General features: G+C 37.8%; 1 protein-coding gene and 1 long non-coding RNA gene across 3 annotated transcripts; both read right to left on the reverse strand.

Annotated features, from left to right (window-relative positions):
* Positions 1 to 1,520: 1,520 nt before the first annotated feature.
* LOC134817275 (sodium/potassium/calcium exchanger 2-like) lies at positions 1,521 to 20,522 on the reverse strand. Of its 2 annotated transcripts, none has more exons than XR_010160506.1 (4): positions 20,408 to 20,522; positions 18,239 to 18,364; positions 2,045 to 2,316; positions 1,521 to 1,918 (listed from the first exon to the last, which is right to left on the reverse strand). XR_010160506.1 is itself a non-coding variant. In XM_063826412.1 (4 exons), exons 1-3 carry the CDS (start codon positions 18,612 to 18,614, stop codon positions 2,251 to 2,253), a joined length of 228 nt encoding a protein of 75 aa, XP_063682482.1. In that variant the 5' UTR covers positions 18,615 to 18,662; the 3' UTR covers positions 1,521 to 1,918; positions 2,045 to 2,250. The 2 variants fall into 2 exon arrangements, 1 of the variants encoding a protein (XP_063682482.1); XM_063826412.1 differs by lacking the exon at positions 20,408 to 20,522 and adding an exon at positions 18,579 to 18,662.
* LOC134817209 (uncharacterized) lies at positions 3,688 to 5,971 on the reverse strand. Its single transcript, XR_010160484.1, has 2 exons — positions 5,833 to 5,971; positions 3,688 to 4,008 (listed from the first exon to the last, which is right to left on the reverse strand). It is a non-coding gene; the product is annotated as an uncharacterized LOC134817209 (long non-coding RNA).
* Positions 20,523 to 21,178: the final 656 nt, after the last annotated feature.

The following is a 21,178-nucleotide window of genomic DNA, read 5'->3' on the forward strand; positions in this document are numbered from 1 at the left end:
ATTAAACGTGGTTTTGAAATGATAAGTCTGAGTTTCCCCAGGTAAAATCGCAAAAAACCGATTTTTGGGCCAAAAATATGCCAAAAAACCATGATTTTTGAATTTTTGAGCAAGTTAATTTCGTTGGCATATCAGCAAAATGTGCATGAAGATAGCTGAAACACAGCCGCATGATGGCATTAAAATTAAGCTATTATTCCAGGATTTCGTGCTACATTCAAGTTCCATAAGGTGAGCTGCCTTTAATTGCTTGTAGGAACTAGATTAATCGCTGTACACCAAATTTAGGAAGATATGTGAAATATAATGGTTTATACCTGATGGTAATCTTGTCGGTTCAAAAAAATAACCAACAGAAAACTTGTTATGGACGATTAAAATCAGGTGTGTTTACACATGTCGTATATGCTATCCTGTCACCTAGCCGCAACTTGGAAAAATGTAATTGATATGCCCCATATTATCTCAGCTTGTGAAGCAATTACGACGGAGCTATTTTGGGATTGCGGCAGAATTACCAAGCCTAGCTCACTACCCAAGTTTCGAGCATTTTTGAAGAATTCGCAAATTTACACTTCATGATCTCTTTAATACCTTCAATCTTTCCACCAGCACTACTGTCGTCTGCATACCAAGACTGTTTGCAAACACTGGGCTTGGAGGCTGTGGCTAGGTCATCTACTAGAGGCTTGATCCCTAATGCATAGAATGCCATTGCTGCTACATCTCCCTGAGTTGAACCTTCCTCAGACTTAAGTTGGTAGTGGTCCTCGGTAGTATTAATGATCAGGTCCGCTGGCTTTTGGTAGTGGTTCTTTAGATACTGATAGAGCGGAGGACAAATCTCATGAACATTGTGTAGGGCTGCTTCTCTATTAAGACGATTGAACGCATTATCAGCGTCAACCTGTAGTATTGCTTCAAGTTCAGTGTCACTGTCTTCCCAGATCTGTCTCATTGCATGAATGGAAGCCTCTATTCCTGATTTGAGCCCTGCACAGGTCTGCAGTGGGCCAGCAGCATATTGTATATCAGTTTTGAAAGACATTATAACTGCTTTTCCAATGATTCTGCGCAATATCTCGCCGATTCCAATAGGTCTTACACCAGGTTTCCCGTTCTTATCCTGGCCTTTATCAAGAGCCCTGCGGTTTCTTCGCGTTCGCGACTATACCCATTTGCGATGCCACTGTGTGGACGTAGCTGTGATAAATCATACATTCTCTTAAACTACATGCTCTAACTCGGACATCGCATCCTTAACCAGTTCTGGGGACTGTTCCTGGGTAGAGTTATGAAAGCTTAAAGCTTTCGCGCCGCGCAAGCCCCCAAATATGGCTAAAAATGTGCATCGTCGTAGAATAACTTTGCATAGGCAGTGCGTGGTGTCATCAATATGGTAGTTAATTTTGATTTTCGGCCTCCGGCTTGATAGCCTAGTTGGCTGAGAGGGCGACTGGCTCAGTGTCACTGAGTTCGACTCCCTGTCTTGGCCAAAATTAAATTTTTATTGAAACAAGTTATTTCAACAGAAAAGTCCTAAAGAAAACACGTAAAACTGTGAAAACAGAATACTTCTCTGTATCTGGTAAATTTGCAGAAAATAGCCGGAATAGTAAAAAGACCTGGGAAGTAATTAATTGTATAAGACTAAGAGGAAAACGGCGGCGTGAAACAAAGCCGGATCTGTTATAGCAGATATTAGCAGTTTTTATATGATTTGGCCCAGTTTTGCACTGGGCCGAAACTGATTTGCTAACAGTTGTTTCTATCTGGTTTAAAAATTGAGAGTCTGCTGGGTGAAGATCAGTTGCCAATACTTGATAGCTTTGATAGCTTTATTATTCTGCCTGTCACGGTGGGAAAGAAAGGTCAAGGCTGCTCATTTCTAGACGTCCTTCATCTATACCGTCCATATCTGAAACAGATTCTCAGATAAGGATAAGGAACTAAATAACGATAAGGTGAACGGTTGATATTAGAGTTAAAATCTGAGTGTTGGGAGAAAAATCTAGTAAATCTCAAACTGTTAAACTCTACTTACTTTTGATCCACCAGTTCTCATAATTTTTAAGCCGTAAAGCAGCAGACACGAGTCTAGAGGAATTGTTGAAACGCCAAGATCCGCTTTTACTTTTCAGTTCTCTGATCTTAATTTTCAATGTGTGAAGCAGCTGGCGTGAGTTTCGTGGAAATCTTTCATAATCCCAGCCTCCAGGAGTTGCTTTTATTTTGGGTCCTCTTAGAGCTTTAGAGGTTATCGATATTCCAGATTATGTCTGCTTTGTTGTCTGTACTTCCGGGGGTTGTATAAACCTGAGAAATTGAACAGTTCAATACCAGAGAGAATGCTGAAGACTTCGAAAGTTCTGCCAAAATGTTTATTTTCTATACACAAATCCGAATTTTTCTCTTTAGTGGCGATTTTAGACAAAATTTACCTTCTTTCGGACTAAACTTTGAAACTGAATTGAAGTTTAAACGATTACCTCTAGAATGATATTAATGAATTAGTAAATTTATCATCAGAAGTCAAGTTATGGTCGATTTTGGAATAGTAGAGGCTCTTACGGGCAAATAAGGCACTCTTCTGCTGGAGCCCCTAGGCTCCTGGGATGATTGTTTTATGGACTAGTAAGTAGTGCCGCATCGATAGCCGATCTCAGATGCCACTATGGAGGCTGTATAGCCATGTGCTGACGGTTATTTGCTTTTTTCCGCGCACCTCGCTAAATCACAAAATACCCGCTCGAATTTGATTTCAAAATATTCACAAAACTCCTAGATACCTACTTGACGATATTACGTAGCCAGATTTACCTCTGTTGCCTATCTCTTGGTGTTATGACTATTCAAAGTTTCAGATTATCACGTGACACATTATGTCACAGTAAATGCGCGCAAGAAAAACTTTCACACATATTTTTGATTCGGCGCAAGCGCGTTCCGCACAATTACTACAAAAAGAACCAGGGTTTTTCCCGACGAGTAATACTACTATACGTAATTTATTACTATGTGTGATACGAATGGTAACGGAACTTGTATCATAAGAAACAGTGATTTAAAAACAAGCTGCTATGATAAATGTTGCTATAAATCAGTAAGCACTACCTCGATGTAAGCATATTAGGGGTCGTTCACATAATACGGAATCACCGAGAGGGGGGGGGGGGGGGGTCAAATTAAACGTTGTTCAGGACGTGATTACGTAATATGTCAACGATCCTGTAAGAACATTACATTAGCCGTTACATAACATACATTGAGTTTTACGGGGCTAAATTTGAACTTTAACAAGTTCTCTGTTTGTTCTGGTGTTAGTTGGCATAACAAATACACCATTTGCAGCTTTAAATGTGACAGTGATCAGTGACGGGGAAGATGTAAAATAACATTTAGTCCGCCGCATTTCCCTAACACCCAGTTTGGAATTTGGATCTTATGTCATGGTCAGTGTAATAAATTCCAACGAATCTTTAGACTAATATCCACCAGGTTCTGAAAATAGCACTTTCAGCTGCTTTTAAAAATAAGCTATTTCTAATTTTCGATCTGACTGTAACTTCGTCGATTAGGCGAGGTTTTACAAGATAAAACTTTCATATGCCCCGTTTTAAACATCAAACTGTATTTTAATGTAATTAACAATGTAATAAAAACCATTTGTTTAATCAGAACTAAAAATGTCATAGCTGAAATCGATGGATCAGTCTGATAAAAGTTGAAACTAGTATAACGTGCTTCAAACCCCGGGTTGACACTTGGCCGTAAATCTGTGTTTGACATCTAGAGTTCTAAAGCTTACACACAAGAATTTTAGCAAACGCAATGTATTAAGAGAATACAACGTCAGAGAATTAAATTACAAAGAATACAAAAGTAATGTCCACAATCATTGATATAAACAAGATGGATGTTGACGTCTTATTCGCTGAAGGTACTTTTGCAGAGTATAGCTGTGAAGTAAGCTTAATTCCTATATCCTTCCCTAGACCGTCCTCCAATCTGAAGTTATACAATTGTTATGCAATCTGAATTCTGAAGTTGTAGCAATTCGACTTCTAAACACCTTTCCTTTCTGTCAATATTTCAACAGCAGGAAAATTCTGTGATATAATAGTATGAAACACTCAGAATTGTAACCACAAGTCTATATTTATGAAAAGAATCTAGACTTGTGGTTAAAATTCTGAGTCTCTTTCTGTCCTCTGAAGCATGTCGGTACCACATGACCTCACCTATTATGTTTTAAAGACCCGAGGGCCACACTAAAGGGCTTTGAAACCGGTTTATTGAATACAATATAATATAAAAATAAATAAAACTGCAATCGTAACATTCATGTCGATACTAACTGAAATGATATAATCTGTAGTTAAAATAATAATACTGTCACTTAATTAAGATATATGATATAGGTAATAAAATAAATATCTCTTTTATTTCCACACTAATTCTCACACCAAGCTTTAATTCACACACAAAAACTTTAAATTTTATCAGATTACAAATGTCCTAATATATACGTCTCTTATCTTTAGTTAAAAAGTCAGGGGTGCAGCCGTTATACTTCAATTAAAATAATTGATCACGCCGGATCACGATGTTATTTTATCAAAATCAGCTAGCCGTTTAGAATTGATTGCTGAGCTCTGTGCAGGCTGTGTGTGGTACTGTGTAGTGGGTGTGTGTGTCTGAAGTGAGCGGTAACAGTCCTTGCGAGTGGTTGTTATTATGATGCGCTGAGATCAAGTTGATGATATATTATGTGATTGTGCGTGTTGTGCTGATAAGGCTTTGATTGAGCGATGTTACAGTTTTTGAAAATAAACACATTGCACGAGCACATAAAAGTGTTTTATAAACATTACAGTAATGTGTATCTTTTTTCGCTCTTGTGAGTGGGTCCATCATATTTCATTTTTGGGGACGAAGTGAGAGTCTCCTACAATCAAATATTAGCATATCGCATTGCACTGGATGATATCAGAGTTGAAGTATTAAATCAGATTTCGGAGCGTACAGACTACAGGGTGTTCAAAAATATTGCAAGGATATACTTTTGAATAACTCTTTATCCACTAGGATTGCCGACTAGGATCAGCTACTACAAAAGTAAACTGCAGTTTAGACAAATGACTTGTCTAAACTTGATTTTGTGAAAAGTTATTGGTAGTTCTAAGGTTTAATGGCTAATTTTGAGTTATATTTTTCTCGAAGAAATATGGGCAATTTATTCCATGGTCCTATATGGCTGATGGCACACCAAACCATAACTTTTTCCTTGGAATTTACTTTGGAAAGACCTGCATAAACAGTGAGCTAGTGAATTGACGATGATTAAAATTGTGAAACAGTACCAAGGATTAATTAGGTAAATCACCCAAATTTGCCTCGGTTGCTAGGGCACTGATTGTGGTTGCTATGGGGCCATGGCAACGTGTTATCGAGTTATAAGACCTTGATTTTAGAATTTAATCCCACCAAACCTGCATAATATCGAAGATCCCCTGTACTTTAAAGTAATGCTTACGACGTTTGTGAAATCATTCTTAATTGTGAATAATGGAAAAATCAAATAAATGGAATGGAAAATGGTTTCAAAAAGTCGAAAAATGTGACTAAAATTGTTGTAGACTAAAAATTTTCAAAATTATGGTAACCAAATTTATTGTCAACAAAATTTATTGGCCCTAAGGTAATAGGAGCACAAGGCTCAGTCTGTTCAATAATAAAAAATACTGACAATAAATCATTGCTTCTAAGTTGGTTGTAATTGTGGAGGAAAGCTTGAAGGTACACAATTAAGAATAACTAATATTAACTAACCAGGTTACAAGTAAGACAGTCAGTTTGTTGCAGAGGTACATCAGTCACAGTCATAGTGTGAACTAAAGCATCTGGCTCTGGTGTCCATCACACTTGTCCACCGACCACTGTAGATTGTAGCACCGCTTCAAATCATCTCCTAAACAGTTTAAAGCTAAAGTAGTTTAAACGAAGAGTAGCGCAATATATTTTTATCAAGAATAGACCACATTAAAATCAATAAAATCTTGGGCTGCAACTTCAAATTGCCACCTCAATCAAAATGAGCACTTGATTCCTACGTGGATAAGAACAATATCCTTTGAGGAGCTATAAAATAATGACATTATAAATCTTACAATATCATACATTTAAAACACTGCGTGGGGAAGTTAAACATAACTTTCGAGATACAAATCGAAAAGTTCAAACATCCAAACAAGATATATTACTATTAAGTATCTGTGCTCCCAAAAATCTTAACAACCCTCTAACACCAGGCTAGTAGCCAGCTGTTACGGTAATAGCCCAGTCCTCTAACAACCCTCTAATAGCCATAACACCACCAGTAGTTATCAGGTATAATCCACGATTCTGCCTTCACTGATTATCAGCCAGTGTCCACAAATATTTAATAAAGGATAACACTACACAGTGTAACTGTATATATATATGATATGATATTTATGATAAATACAATGTATTTAAACATAAAATCGAGGGTTTAGCTGACACCTACATTTCCCTGGTATCATAAGCCACAATTATTTTTTTACATCACACCAGTTATCCCCAATCGATGAAGATCATTTTCCAGATGTCTTGAAAAACTACAGACCAGTGTCAAACCTTGGGAAAACTAATTAAAAGAGAAGGCTACAGGAGCAATGAGCATGTAATGATGACCTCAATTGTCCTGGACAATATGCTTACAAAAGAGATCATATTTCACTTGTTATTAAGATAGTGTTCATGATATCTTCATAGCAGCTGATGAAAATATGAACATATTTCTGTTCTTCAGATTAAGTCAAAACCTTCGTCAACCGACCGAGAAATTGTTTCTTGAGGACAAAGAACTGGATGTTTAAATAGGTACCGCGACAATTGACCCCCTGACAATTGACTTCCCGACAATTGACCCCCTAGGTAGTTAAACTGGGGTCAATTGTCTCGAAATCTAGGGTTTAGTACGACAATTGACCCCCGACAATTGACCCCCTATGTAATTACACTGGGGTCAATTGTCACGAAATCTAGGGCTTAGTACGACAATTGACCGCCCGACAATTGACCCCCCAACAATTGACCGCCCGAAAATTGACCCCCCGACAAGTGACCCCCTGACAATTGACCCCCCATGTAATTACACAGGGATCAATTGATCGGGTCATGGTCAGGGTCAGGGTCAGGGTCAGGGTCAGGGTCAGGGTCAGGGTCAGGGTCAGGGTCAGGGTCAGGGTCAGGGTCAGGGTCAGGGTCAGGGTCAGGGTCAGGGTCAGGGTCAGGGTCAGGCCTCAGGGTCAGGCCTCAGGGTCAGGCCTCAGGGTCAGGGTCAGGGTCAGGGTCAGGGTCAGGGTCAGGTTCAGGGTCAGGGTCAGGGTCAGGGTCAGGGTCAGGGTCAGGGTCAGGGTCAGGGTCAGGGTCAGGGTCAGGGTCAGGGTCAGGGTCAGGGTCAGGGTCAGGGTCAGGGTCAGGGTCATGGTCAGGGTCAGGGTCAGGGTCAGGGTCAGGGTCAGGGTCAGGGTCAGTAAAGGGTCAGGGTCAGTAAAGGGTTAGGGTTAGGGTTAGGGTTAGGGTTAGGGTTAGGGTTAGGGTTAGGGTTAGGGTTAGGGTTAGGGTTAGGGTTAGGGTTAGGGTTAGGATAAGGGTTAGGGTTAGGGTTAATTGTATTAAATTATATTGTCGGGGGGCTAATTGTCGGGGGTCAATTGTCGGGGGGATAATTGTTGGGGGTCAATTGTCGGGGGAAAATTGTCGGGGGGTCAATTTACGGGGGGTCAATTGTTGCCCACCCGTTTAAATACTATCTGCAGCTAATGTACATGATTCTAAAACTAATATAAATAATTCTAAAACTCAAATTAAAGTCTTTCGGTCTAATATAGTATTGCTCAATGAGATGGTGTGGAAATCGCTCATAAAACATTAGTAATGCAGACCGAATGATCTGGCAATCACTGTATATCAAGCAGTTACTTCCTAAAATAAACACTCAGCTCTCACCTGAAGCAGACTCGTGGCAAAAGACCACATGGGCTATTATGTAAATGTCATCAAAATATATGTACGTGGCACCCTTTCAGTTTCCCCGAAAATGTTAGGGAGTAGGAAGCTATTTTCGTTGCTGTTCTGTGTACGTTGGTCTAGCTCTCAAATATTGGACAGTTCTAGATTCTTTGGCCTAACATCTATCTTTTGCTTTAAAATTTTCTACCGCTTAGAATCTTCCCATTTATTTTTAATGTTTCTCAGAGTTTTATGTATTAATTTGGATATTTACCAGGTCACTATGTAACAAAGTTTTTGTTCCGCCTTGAAGAAGCCATGGGGGCGAAACGTCGGCAATAACGTGTGTTATTTGTATTCAATTCAGAGGAGATTAGCCAATTTCAATCTAAACTCATAATGATAGACCCTCTGACAAGGGCAAAGCGTCATAATCGATAAACTGATCACCCAGAATTTTGAACGGAAAATCTTACATAGACATCTTAAATTATTTATTAACAGTCAACCAGCGTGCATCTTTAAACACTGGCACAATTTCACAGTAAATGACTTCATGTAATTATATTGTGTGTGAGGCCAAACCTTGTAATTCCTTATGCATGTTACCTCGTCCGTGATCTATTCACTTCCCCCTTTGATCGTTTTGGAACAGTTTTATATCACGTTAACGATTCTTTGGCAGTTTATTATTTAGCTTTCTAGCAGTATATATTTTGTTTTCTATATTCTTTCAGACTTTTACTTAAGTCTAGTTATACATTACTTTATCATATTTTATCGAACTAAGGTGTAGTATTGCCAGATCCCAGTTCATTTTGTAACGGAGTTTTATATTAACAGGAAACGATGTAACAGAGTCGATATATTTTAATGTTGCCATGGGGTGGCAAGTCCCCATACATCGTGGTCCGGTAGTTTCATTGCGTCTTAATATACGCTACAAACTCAATTAGTAATGTTTGTGCCTACTATTAAAAGCCAGGGAGTGTTTTAGATGAGATTTGTAGTGAAATCAACAAGAAAATGTACGAGGAAATTCAATCTTGCAATTTGATGAACAAGAGATCAGTAACGAAAGAGAAACCATGCGAATGCTTGGAAACTGTTTGTTGTATATTGGACCAGTTCAGTATCACCTGGCTAAGGAAGGCGATACCTCTTGCAGAAGAAATTGACAAGTTGAAAAGTGAGAAGATTTCAGATCAGAGTATTATCATCGATCTTCAGAATAAGGCTATTTAAAAAAGCAACAAACAGCTCAAATCAATGCAGAATACCGTGCAAACGGAGATGAAAAGCTACTCTTCAGTCGTTAGAAAAAGCATCAATGCTGCTTTCGCCCCGAAGAAGATCCACGCTGCAGTTAAAAAATTAGAAAACCAGATTGAGTGAAGCAAGAACGTAATCATTTATGGTCTATCAGAATCAGAGAACGAGCAACTGCTGAGTAATGTTGAGGAGGTTCTGAATGAAATTAGTGAGAAGCCTTTAGTCAGGGACTGCTGCTGTATTGGAGCTCCGAAAGAAAATGTATCCAGACCAGTAAAGTTCGCATTGAGCAGTTCTGACCATGCAACACCAGTGATCAGAAACACCAGTACACTACGCTCAAAGGAGGGGAACAGCTCAGTTTACATCTGCCCTGATAGGACTGCCACAGAACGAAAAGCTTATAAAAAGCTTGTAGAAGAACTGAGACTGAAACGAACTACAGAGCCTGACAAGTTTCATAGTATTAGGAACAATAAGATAGTCAGCTTGTAGAGAGTATAACTAGAGGCGAGACTGGCTAAAATGATTATTCCTACTTATCTAAATTTAAACATTATTATTGATTTCGATCTTGAAGGGACCATAATTTTTGAGGCCATTACTTGCCAATGATGTCAATGTTTATTTCAGGATTACCACTTTTGGAACTCAATAAATGTATCCTTGTATCCTTGTATCCTTGTATCCTATCAGGTCCAGTTACTACAAAATGCCGTAGCCAAAGCTGTTGATAGGCAATATAAACATTACCATCTTGAGGATGAACTGATCAATCTTTACTGGTTGGATAATGGATATAGAGAAGAGGATTGAATTCAAAATCTCACTACAAAATCTCACAAATCCATACTAGGATTGGCTCCAACTTATCTGCAAGATATGTTCGGATTTATGTTTGGTGTAGGTAGCCTCTCTGTAGTAGCTTCTAAGATGTACAATCAATTTGCTAATTCTTTGAAATCATTAAAGCTCTTCTAAAAACTTTGTCGAAAAACTATTCAAGTCATATTTGGTGAAAGACCTTCAATTTAAAAAATATAACCTCATCGAATATTTTGAAATGGCCACAACCCATTTAAATATTTTAGTTTCTCTTATTCCGTCACATCTTACTATACATTTCTAACAAAGTAATCGTATAGTATCAATTAAACCAATTCAGTATCAACAAACCACGATAAACTATGTAGAAGATAAGAGGTATGTCACAAATAGAGCCGACTCTAGAGGAAAAAGCATATGATAAAAACGATAGGAAATAGTATGAATGGGTACTCCACATCAAAGAGAATACATGAAAACATAGTTAGTAATCAAATTACACATCAAAAAGATAACCAAATAGGGTGAAAAGGAGTTTCGAAATGCGACAATAATACTGAAAAACAACCTAGGTATTCTTGTGACAATATGACAGTATTTGCTTTAGCGCTCGATTTTCATACCACGGTGTAAATATTCGAAAATATGCGCGGCGCACCTAAAATTTTGGTTCCATTAAACATGAATTTTTTGGTCAAAATTATATTAAATATACTTTAATTAATTGTTATTACAAGATATAAGTTTAAAAATTTTCAAAATATAGCATATAAGTACCAAAAATAAATTGCGCGCAAAAAAGTCAAAATTTTTACCACTTTTTTGGATTTTTACCTCAGAACAAATAGAGGGATTTGTTTTATTTTTACACAATCTTGTGCGGCTGTCTTTTAGCTATCTTCATGCAAGTTTTGCCGACATACCAACAAAATTAACTTGCTCAAAATATCAAAAAACATGGTTTTTTGGCCTATTTTTGGCCCAAAAATCGGTTTTTTGCAATTTTACCCCAGAACAATCAGTCCAATCATTTTAAAACCACTTTCAATCGATTCTACGGTCAAAAATACGTCTAGTAAGGTGTATCTGGGGTCCCTAGCGTATCGAGCAGACAATGCCCGTAAGAGCCTCTACTAGAAGCTTGGATACGCTAAAATTATTAATTACATCAATATGATATCAATTATTGCGCGCGGCTCGGTTATATTGCGCGTGGTTGCTAGGCGCCAGCGGAAGAATTGCTTACAATTTTTTTTCCGTTCGGCAGAAAGATAATTGTGACTGACAAACATGTAGAAAACTCTCCCAAAACTTCTAGTATATTCTTTAGGGCGGGAAATACATCGTATGCAATGTCTGTGATTATCCCGCCAAATCCGAATTTCTTCCTAAATATATCACAAAGGCGCGTTCACAATTTTTGCGCGTTATAAACCGCTTCATTTTAGGTCGTTCTATAGTTAATCTCACTACTTCAAAAGGGTAAAACTGGTTAGAGAAGAACTCAACCTTTGGTTTCTTCACAAGTAGAAGCACTAAGAAAACACCCAAGTTGTCCATGATAGAGACAAGAAACAAACTTTGCAAAGCAAACTAAACAGGCTGACTGAGCTTAAGAGGTTTATTTACATTTGTATACCTATGGAACTGTAGAACTGTTGAAATCCAGAGAAGGTTATTGACATTGTTCTCTTGAGGGTGCTGGCATTTTACCTTATAATCATTCTGGAGACGGGAACGAGCATGTTACTGTTAACAAGAGTCAAAAATACCGGCAGGGCACTCATTTGAATTCCGTAAGTGTTCTGGCCGGCGTGAAACATTGTCTTCAGGATAAGGAATCTGTTGCTCCAAGTTATCAACAGGATAAGAAAACGGTTCACTGAATTACTTTAAATGCTTTACTGTTTCGAGGAGAATTGGTATTTGGTGCACTACTGTTCTCGGGAGAAGGAAACCCTTGGTCTACTGTTTTGAAGAGAACTAGTATACTACTGTTCTCAGGAGAAGGAAACCAGTGGTCTACTGTTTTGAAGAGAACTATTGCGTTACTGTTCTCAGGAGAATAAAACCGGTGGTCTACTGTTTTGAAGAGAACTAGTGCGTTACTGTTCTTAGGAGAAGGAAACCGTTGGTCTACTATTTTGAAGAGAACTGGTACACTACTGTTCTTCGGAGAAGAAACCGTTGGTCTACTGTTTTGAAGAAAACTGGTGCACTTCTGTTCCCAGGAGAAAAAAACTGATGCTCTAATATTTTCAAAAGAAAAGAAGTGGTACTTTAGAAAGATTACTGGTAAACAGTAATAAAAGTCGACAATTAGTTTTGGCGAAATTTGGAAAACATTTTGGCTTTGGCCTTCAGCTGTCAGCAGAAAAACTATCTGAAATAGGGGCGGTTAAATTGTGAGCTTTAATTCGAGGGTCAACATAAAATCATGGCAAATGGTATCTTACAAGCAATGGCAATATAACCGGGCTTTTTTAAAGTAATGGCTAGGGTACTAAGTAGCTAGGGTACTAAGTAGCTAGGGTACTAAGTAGCTAGGGTACTAAGTAGCTAGGGTACTAAGTAGCTAGGGTACTAAGTAGCTAGGGTACTAAGTAGCTAGGGTACTAAGTAGCTAGGGTACTAAGTAGCTAGGGTACTAAGTAGCTAGGGTAATAAGTAGCTAGGGTACTAAGTAGCTAGGGTACTAAGTAGCTAGGGTACTAAGTAGCTAGGGTACTAAGTAGCTAGGGTAATAAGTAGCTAGGGTAATAAGTAGCTAGGGTACTAAGTAGCTAGGGTACTAAGTAGCTAGGGTACTAAGTAGCTAGGGTACTAAGTAGCTAGGGTACTAAGTAGCTAGGGTGCTAAGTAGCTAGGGTACTAAGTAGCTAGGGTACTAAGTAGCTAGGGTACTAAGTAGCTAGGGTATCAAGTGGCTAGGGTACTAAGAGCTGCAACAATTAAGCAAATGTGTTCAGGATAAACTAAGGACTTCATCCCTCAATTATAATATATAAAGGCTGTAGTCATGTGCAGTTAATACTAACAAATAAGCAATAGGTGTGTGTGTGTGTGTGTGTGTACTGTGTACTGTGTGTGTGGCATGTGTATGAACCAAAACACAATAAATTCAGTCAAACACTGCACTGTACAAAATAATAGTTCATCTGAATGTTAACAGGTACATTTATACAATATATCATTTTATCAACAATGATTGTAAACACAGGTACTAGGCTATCCACTCCGATAATCGTTACCGATAATTATCTCCGATAATTCGTTAAAAAAGGTTATCTGTTTATCTAGATAAAACATATTTTTATCGGTATAAAAATTCACTAGAAATTACCGAAAAAACTGCCACAATACCGTAAAATTTTAAAGAAATATTAGTGTTTTTTGCCTTCCCAAGTAATCCAAGAAACAGTCCCAAACGTTTTATAGTATGATAGAAGAGGTAGTTTACTTAAATGTGAGCTTAAGAGGTTTATTTACATTTGTATACCTATGGAACTGTAGAACTGTAGAACTGTAGAAGTCTAGAGAAAGTTATTGACATTGTTATCTTGAGGCTAGGGTGCTGGCGTTCTACCTTACTTGAACTATTCTGGAGACAGGAACGAGCATGTTACTGTTAACAAGAGTCAAAAATACCGGCAGGCGGCAGGGCACTCAATTAAATTCCGTAAGTGTTCTAGGCGTGAAACATTGTCTTCAGGAGAAGGAATCTGTTGCTCCAAGTTATCCACAGGATAAGGAAACGGTTCACTGAATCACTTTAAATGTTTTACTGTTTCGAGGAGAATTGGTATTTGTTGCACTACTGTTCTCAAGAGAAGGATACCGGTGGTCTACTGTTTTGAAGAGAACTGGTGCACTACTGTTCTCAGGAGAAGGAAACCGGTGGTCTAATGTTTTGAAGAGAACTGGTGCACTACTGTTCTCAGGAGAAGGAAACCGGTGGTCTACTGTTTTGAAGAGAACTGGTGCACTACTGTTCTCAGGAGAAGGAAACCGGTGGTCTAATGTTTTGAAGAGAACTGGTGCACTACTGTTCTCAGGAGAAGGAAACCGGTGATCTACTGTTTTGAAGAGAACTAGTGCGTTACTGTTCTCAGGAGAAGGAAACCGGTGGTCTACTGTTTTGAAGAGAACTAGTGCGTTACTGTTCTCAGGAGAAGGAAACCCTTGGTCTACTGTTTTGAAAAGAACTGGTGCACTACTGTTCTCAGGAGAAGGAAACCGGTGGTCTACTGTTTTGAAGAGAACTAGTGCGTTACTGTTCTCAGGAGAAGGAAACCGGTGGTCTAATGTTTTGAAGAGAACTAGTGCGTTACTGTTCTCATGAGAAGGATACCAGTGGTCTACTGTTTTGAAGAGAACTGTTGCACTACTGTTTTCAGGAGAAGGAAACCGGTGGTCTACTGTTTTGAAGAGAACTAGTGCGTTACTGTTCTCAGGAGAAGGAAACCGGTGGTCTACTGTTTTGAAGAGAACTAGTGCGTTACTGTTCTCAGGAGAAGGAAACCCTTGGTCTACTGTTTTGAAGAGAACTGGTACACTACTGTTTTTAGGAGAAGGAAACCGGTGATCTACTGTTTTGAAGAGAACTGGTACACTACTGTTCTTAGGAGAAGACAAACCGTTGGTCTACTGTTTTGAAGAGAACTGGTACACTATTGTTCCCCGGAGAAGAAAACTGATGCTCTAATATTTTCAAAAGAAAGGAAATTGTACTTTAGCAAGATTACTGGTAAACAGTAATAAAAGTCGACAATCAGTTTTTGTGAAATTTGGAAAACATTTTGGCTTTGGCCTTCAGCAGAAAAATTATCGGTTTTATCGGTTTTATCTAGATAAAACCTAAATTTTTATCTGTTTATCAAGATAAAAGATTTCATACCGATAATGGATAGCCTAACAGGTACTGTTATGTAGTTATATCAAACATTACAATATTCTACCAATTACATGCCTACATAAGTACATATAAGTATTATATTACATAAATAATTATATATCGCAACCTTTAAAAGTGTCGCAGTATCTTTTAAATCTAATACTCTACTAACTAGGTAAGATAACTTCTGGCATTCTGGTTTACTTGAAAACCACCAGTCAAGAACAGCAGAAAAGGTGTTAAAGTAATCAAATACATTCCCATGTGATGTACCTGTCATTGTAAATTAGCCACAGCAAGTAATCTATCCAGGGAACTTCCAAACAGGAAAAAACATATTTTGTACATTTTTGTACATTTTTGTACATGTACAATGTACATTTGGCAAAAATCTGGTGGCCACGTACAAAAATGTAGTTGGACCCCCCCCCCCCCCCCCCCCCCCCCCTTGATTATTTTGATGAACTGTTTAGGGCCTGTCGTGATATCATGGATCGCTTAGGTTCCACCAGGATCTGGTAGTCCTCATAATTCTGCGGCCTCTATGTGTCGTCATCTCGCACAACTCCGAAAAACCGTTGTGAGTTTGGCATGTGAAAATTTGCAGCCTTCCAGACATCGATTGGGTTAACGAGTTGTCGTACGTCACCTCAAGATCGGGTGACAGGGGGCTGAACAGGCCAGAACCCAATTGATTGGGTCTGAGGTCACGTGATTATGAGCCTGAGGTCACGTGACTATGACGTCACCAGAGCTCGTTCTCCGTTTCCCGCTCTTTGGACCAGGTGAGCTTGCATGCATGTGAAAGTGGGTGTAAGTACAGCTGTACTGTAGTTACATCCAATTACCCCTAATAGAACGAAGATTTATTTTCTGACAGAAAGCTAGAAATTTACCAAAATATCGACTTTGTTCAAAATTTATTTTGATGACCACTCCTGACCTAAAATTGCACGAGAAATCGATTAAACTTGGTTTCAGAACTCAACAATGCTTCCTTATGCCTTAAAATCCATGTTTTATCGATACAATAAACATTTTGATCCTGTGGATTAATTAGTAACAGGTAACAAATGCACAGAAAAAACCATCGCACTTACATTGCAATCTTAACGGGTCGATTTCGAGTGACCAATAATCGTCGTGATGATATTTATACGTCATGCGTTCCTGATCATCATCAGCAATCAAGAGACAGGAGCGGCGGTTGCTTCAAATCAATGGTTTACGTTATTTTTGTGAATTCGACCCCTGTTTTAACGGTTATCAGACTTTGTAATTGAATGTATTGAGGATATCTTTACAAATAAGAGGACCAGTAAATAAAATTGCCACAAGTGTTTCTCTCACTCACTTTCGATAAGACACAATGAAAATTCTTACTTAACCATAAGATTCGGAATTTTTCAACCGTTGAAGAATATCGGAATTTTATAAAATCTAAGTTCAATTTTTACAAAACTTCTGACTTAGTCTACGGATATTGAATTAAAAATTCACGTGTAAAGTTACAACTAATAATATATCTAATAGCTGGATCATATATTCAGCGACAATATTTACAAGGGAAACTGAAACTACATACTTGAATATGTTAGCTTTACTGTTAAGAGATATCAAAAAGTCTGATTCGGCGTAGACTGTCACGAGCTCCTCCGCTACTAGAGTCAGTACCGCGTTAATAGGCAGCCTGGGGTGCTGGTTACTTCTAAGCAGTAGTAACTGCAGCACTCTTCTAGTGGAAGGGCTCGTCTGAGGTAACTCCAGTGGCTCTCCGACTAAGGACGAAAATTTCATATTTGATTCTGACTAGCTTAACTTAAAACGAATTGAAAATGTAACGATTAAAATAATGCTTGCATTTCTTGCGAATTTCAGCAGCCTTTTTTTAGTGTAATCTTAATTAAAACTGCTGCCATTGGTCGATTTCTTCTATCAGTAGAATAAGCTGTTGCAATTGGACACAAATTGCTAACTAATGCACCCGACTAACGCGTGTCTTACTCCGCAAAACCATCCAAAAGCTATACACTAATCCTACCTAATCTTACACTCAGCTCTTATGGCAATTCTACACTCAAACTAGAACATTCTAAAAGATCGATTATTACGCTAAAACCCTGCTGTAAACAGCGTACCAAATTGGCCACTGTGTATGTGCTTGTAGTGATATTATATATAATATGTGTGAAAAGATGCCGATAATACTTCCAGATTATTTCTCGAATAAATTCATAAGTTACTTTATAAAATAAATCATTATATTATTTTATAAAGAGAGGCTGGGCCAAGATAGCCCACGAGAGGATAGCATTGAGATGCTCTGCCTACCTCTGGGGTGTGGCAACCTTGGGGAAGGTTGCCGGTGAAATCAGAGTGATTGGTGGAGGATGGTGTAAGATGATATATGAGTCAAAATGATACGCTTAAATGCCAGCTGGGTTTGGAAAAGTAAAACGAGACGAGACAGCATATGAGATAATACTTTAAGTCACCCCGGTCTGATCCAGCTCTTCCGGCACAAGTAAGCGTTTGGTGCGGTTTGCGAAATTGACAATTGTGGTGATGTGTTGGTTGTCGAATATGTCATTGACAGAGAGGTAGTAGTCCTGGAAATATTGACCTCTAATTTGATAGTAAGATGCTGAAAGATTAGATAATAGCTGATTTTACATTTTCCCGAGTATAGCTTTTGACTAGTATCTCTTACAATTACCAACAAGCAGAGGGTACCATTCAGAGGTTACTACAATTATAACGTGCTGGTGCAGTGGCAGCTGGGTAAAGTTGGCATAGAGGTAGCAGAAAGTAACTACTAGAAACATCTACTAGAAAGTAGACGTAGAATTTACGTCTACTTTCCAGACTAAAAAGTGCATGTTAGGATGGAAAAAATAATCAGGGAACTTGATTTGCGAACCTAACCATGGTAATATTACAATGAGTCGGAGTGTTCCAAGGATATTGATGTATACACTATACATACATTGTAATAACTATAGAATGTTCTGTACTCTCTGCACTATATAAGGTCACAACAATTGTGACGTCAAAATCGCATCTGTTTTCTTTTGTTTCAAATCTAAGTTTCATGAGACTAATCTAATTTAGACCTTCGAAGGTAATGACTTGAACTTGTGTGTTCACTGTGTAAAGAACACACACAAAAAGTAAGAGTTTAACAAACTATTTGAAGTGTAGACAAACCTCTGGTTTCTCTCCCAAGCCAAGAGTTCGGCCGAGTGTCTCAGTCCACCAAACCATGAGGTAGGAGAATACTGCGATCCACAGGATGGACATGATGAAGGTCACTGGGAAGAACATCTTCCATTTCTGAAACATCAGGTTATTTATAGCTTGCCAGATAATACCTGGTTTAGATCACAGCTGTGTTGAAAGCATTAAAAGGGTTTACTTTCAACACTTCTATGATAATGTTGATTCCTACATTAGAATTTACTGCTTACAAATTGAGAAGCAGAATATTGAGGATATACTCATTTTGGCAGTACTAAAATCTAAAATTAGTTGACAAGAAAAGTTTTACCGTAGATTCTGCTACGGATTGGAGTTCACTTGCCATAATAGCCAAACAGTACTATAGAGAGCACAACAAGCTATAATGAGATGGTTAGATACATTTGAGGATTGCTGCATTATATAGGGACAGGACTATATAGTGACAAGCACTTTATAGTGACACTAGTGTAACCCGGCCTACGGCCGGGATTTCACTGCCGCAGTTAAAAAGGGTAGGAGTAATTACCCGCAGAGTCAAAACCCGCATTAGGTGACCCAATAGTTTCTTAAACAATAATCTCATAATCAGTTATTTCTTGTGGATAATTAAGTCATTATTAGCCATGAGGCACCACACTCCATGATCATAAGGTCTGAACACCGATTATTACACCTCATCACTCCCGTCTTGAACCGCTTTCTATTTTTATTTAAATCGTTATAGAAATTAACCCTTGTTAACTCCGCACCACACCCGCATATTATATTTGAAAACACGCATAACATTGTCGTATGAACTCTCTCTCTCTCTCTCTCTCTCTGCAGTCCAAACAGACCCCAAACACTAACAGTCCCCCCTCCCCTAATAAGCTTAAGGTATAACATTACAGCAAATCTTCCAGGCTAATCCAATTATGACGCTACTTAAATGCAGCTATAACATATTACACAGTAATGAGAGAGAGAGAGCAAGTCCCGTAACTCTTGCCGTTCTGCTCACGCAATTTTATGTAACATTTGTGGTACAAAACCATCAATTAAACCACTTACCATCGGCCGATTTTAAAAAAAATTTCCTATGGGCTTCATCAGAGTTTTGTCGACACTATACCGAAAAAATCAGTCCCGTAACTCTTACCGTTTTTTTTGTATAACCGACCGGAAATTACACACGGACAGACAGACAGACAGACACACACACACACACACACACACATTCTGGTGTTATTAAGGTGATGTGAGACGGCTGCAAATTTACAAAATTTTGTACATCCATTCAGACTTATTAAACAATGATCTACATTCTACATAAATGATAGAATAATATCTCTCTGGATCATTATTAACCACCATTTTACAGCACTTCATTATTATCAGTACAAATGAATAATGAAGCTCGTATCATGACATGTGAGTATACAGATAGATAAACCACCTAAATAGCCATATTTTAATAAATAAATAAATAAATTCTAACATTTATTACACGCTTCGACATTAAAATATACCCAACAAAGATGTACATTTAAGTCATTCAAGCGATGATTAAGCTCTGAAATTCAACTCAGTACGTCAGAATAATTGTTAAGGGAGGATACGTATCAAATGTAGATACGTGGTTTCATATATGTGGGTAATTGCACGTTTCAAACCAATTTAACCGCTGTTTTCAGCACATATATGGTATCTTTTAAACCACATTTGGTACACGAATTACAATAAATTGAATAAAATATGTGACTAATTGTCAACAAATGGTCGGTTTTGATCAATATTAACCACCAATTATCGACACCTTAGAACTTACAGTAATAATCAATTATGAAGCTGCTATGACTATGGTATAGCAATCAAATAAACCACTAAAACAGCCACTTACGCCATAATAATTAATACCAGGCTACATTAGGCTCAAAATTGAGTTTGTCAGTTTAAGATGCATTTAAAATGATCTGATAGGAAAACTGGCTAAACTGTTAAAATACAAATTATCCAATATTCATGATATCATGTGCCAACTTAGGTAAGGTTTAAAAGCAAATTTTTATGAAAGTAGTAATTACAGAGCTTTTCATAGATCAAAGTATAAACGAACTTACGAATTATAATTATAAGTTATAAATGATTAGTAAATACCTCATGATTATCAAATAATCTGAAGAGTAAGGGTTATCTGCTGATGCATGTTATCTGCTGATGAATGCCAAGGTTGTCTTTCACCGTGTGAAGTGCCGGTCGTGTGTTCATTCTAATTGAAGATTTATTGGTTTTACAATAAATTAAAAGCACTTAAGTTTTCTTGCCACATTGATCTTTATTAAATGTAGTTAACAAGGGTATGAATGAATTTGAATCCTAAAATAGAGTTGATCCCGTAAATTAAATCAACACCAAACGGTTCTCAACTTTTCATAACCAGCTGCACACATACAGCTGAAGATAATAAAATTACGGAACAGAGCCATTTGTACACGTTAGTAGAATTACAACTTTATTGCAATGAGTAACAGTCTTTCGACAGACTATTACTTTGTTTTACTAATGAAATATAAATTAAAATCCGTTTTATCTGGATTTTAGTCATTGAACATTAATGAGCAAAAAACGATCAAAAAAAGGAAGCTGCAAATAATTTAAATTTGACATTCCAAAACACATGAAGTTCCTGGCAATAGTTTAAATTTGCACCATCTAAAGTCATTTCAAAGGCCCTGTAGCAATACTTGAAAATTTTCATAAAACCGATATTTAACTAACGTTTTGACTTGTCAAGTCAATAGAAATAATTATTGAAAGACAACAAACGCAGTTAAAATGAATTTAATCAAATTTGTGTTTGACAAAACAGGTTTTAAATTCGTTGCTACTGTACAGCTAGCAGCACACTTTTGTAAATTCCAAGCCGAA

The sequence above is a fragment of the Bolinopsis microptera genome, chromosome 6 (assembly GCF_026151205.1).
Source record: "Bolinopsis microptera isolate Bmic1 chromosome 6, MBARI_Bmic_1.0, whole genome shotgun sequence".
NCBI lineage: Eukaryota > Metazoa > Ctenophora > Tentaculata > Lobata > Bolinopsidae > Bolinopsis > Bolinopsis microptera.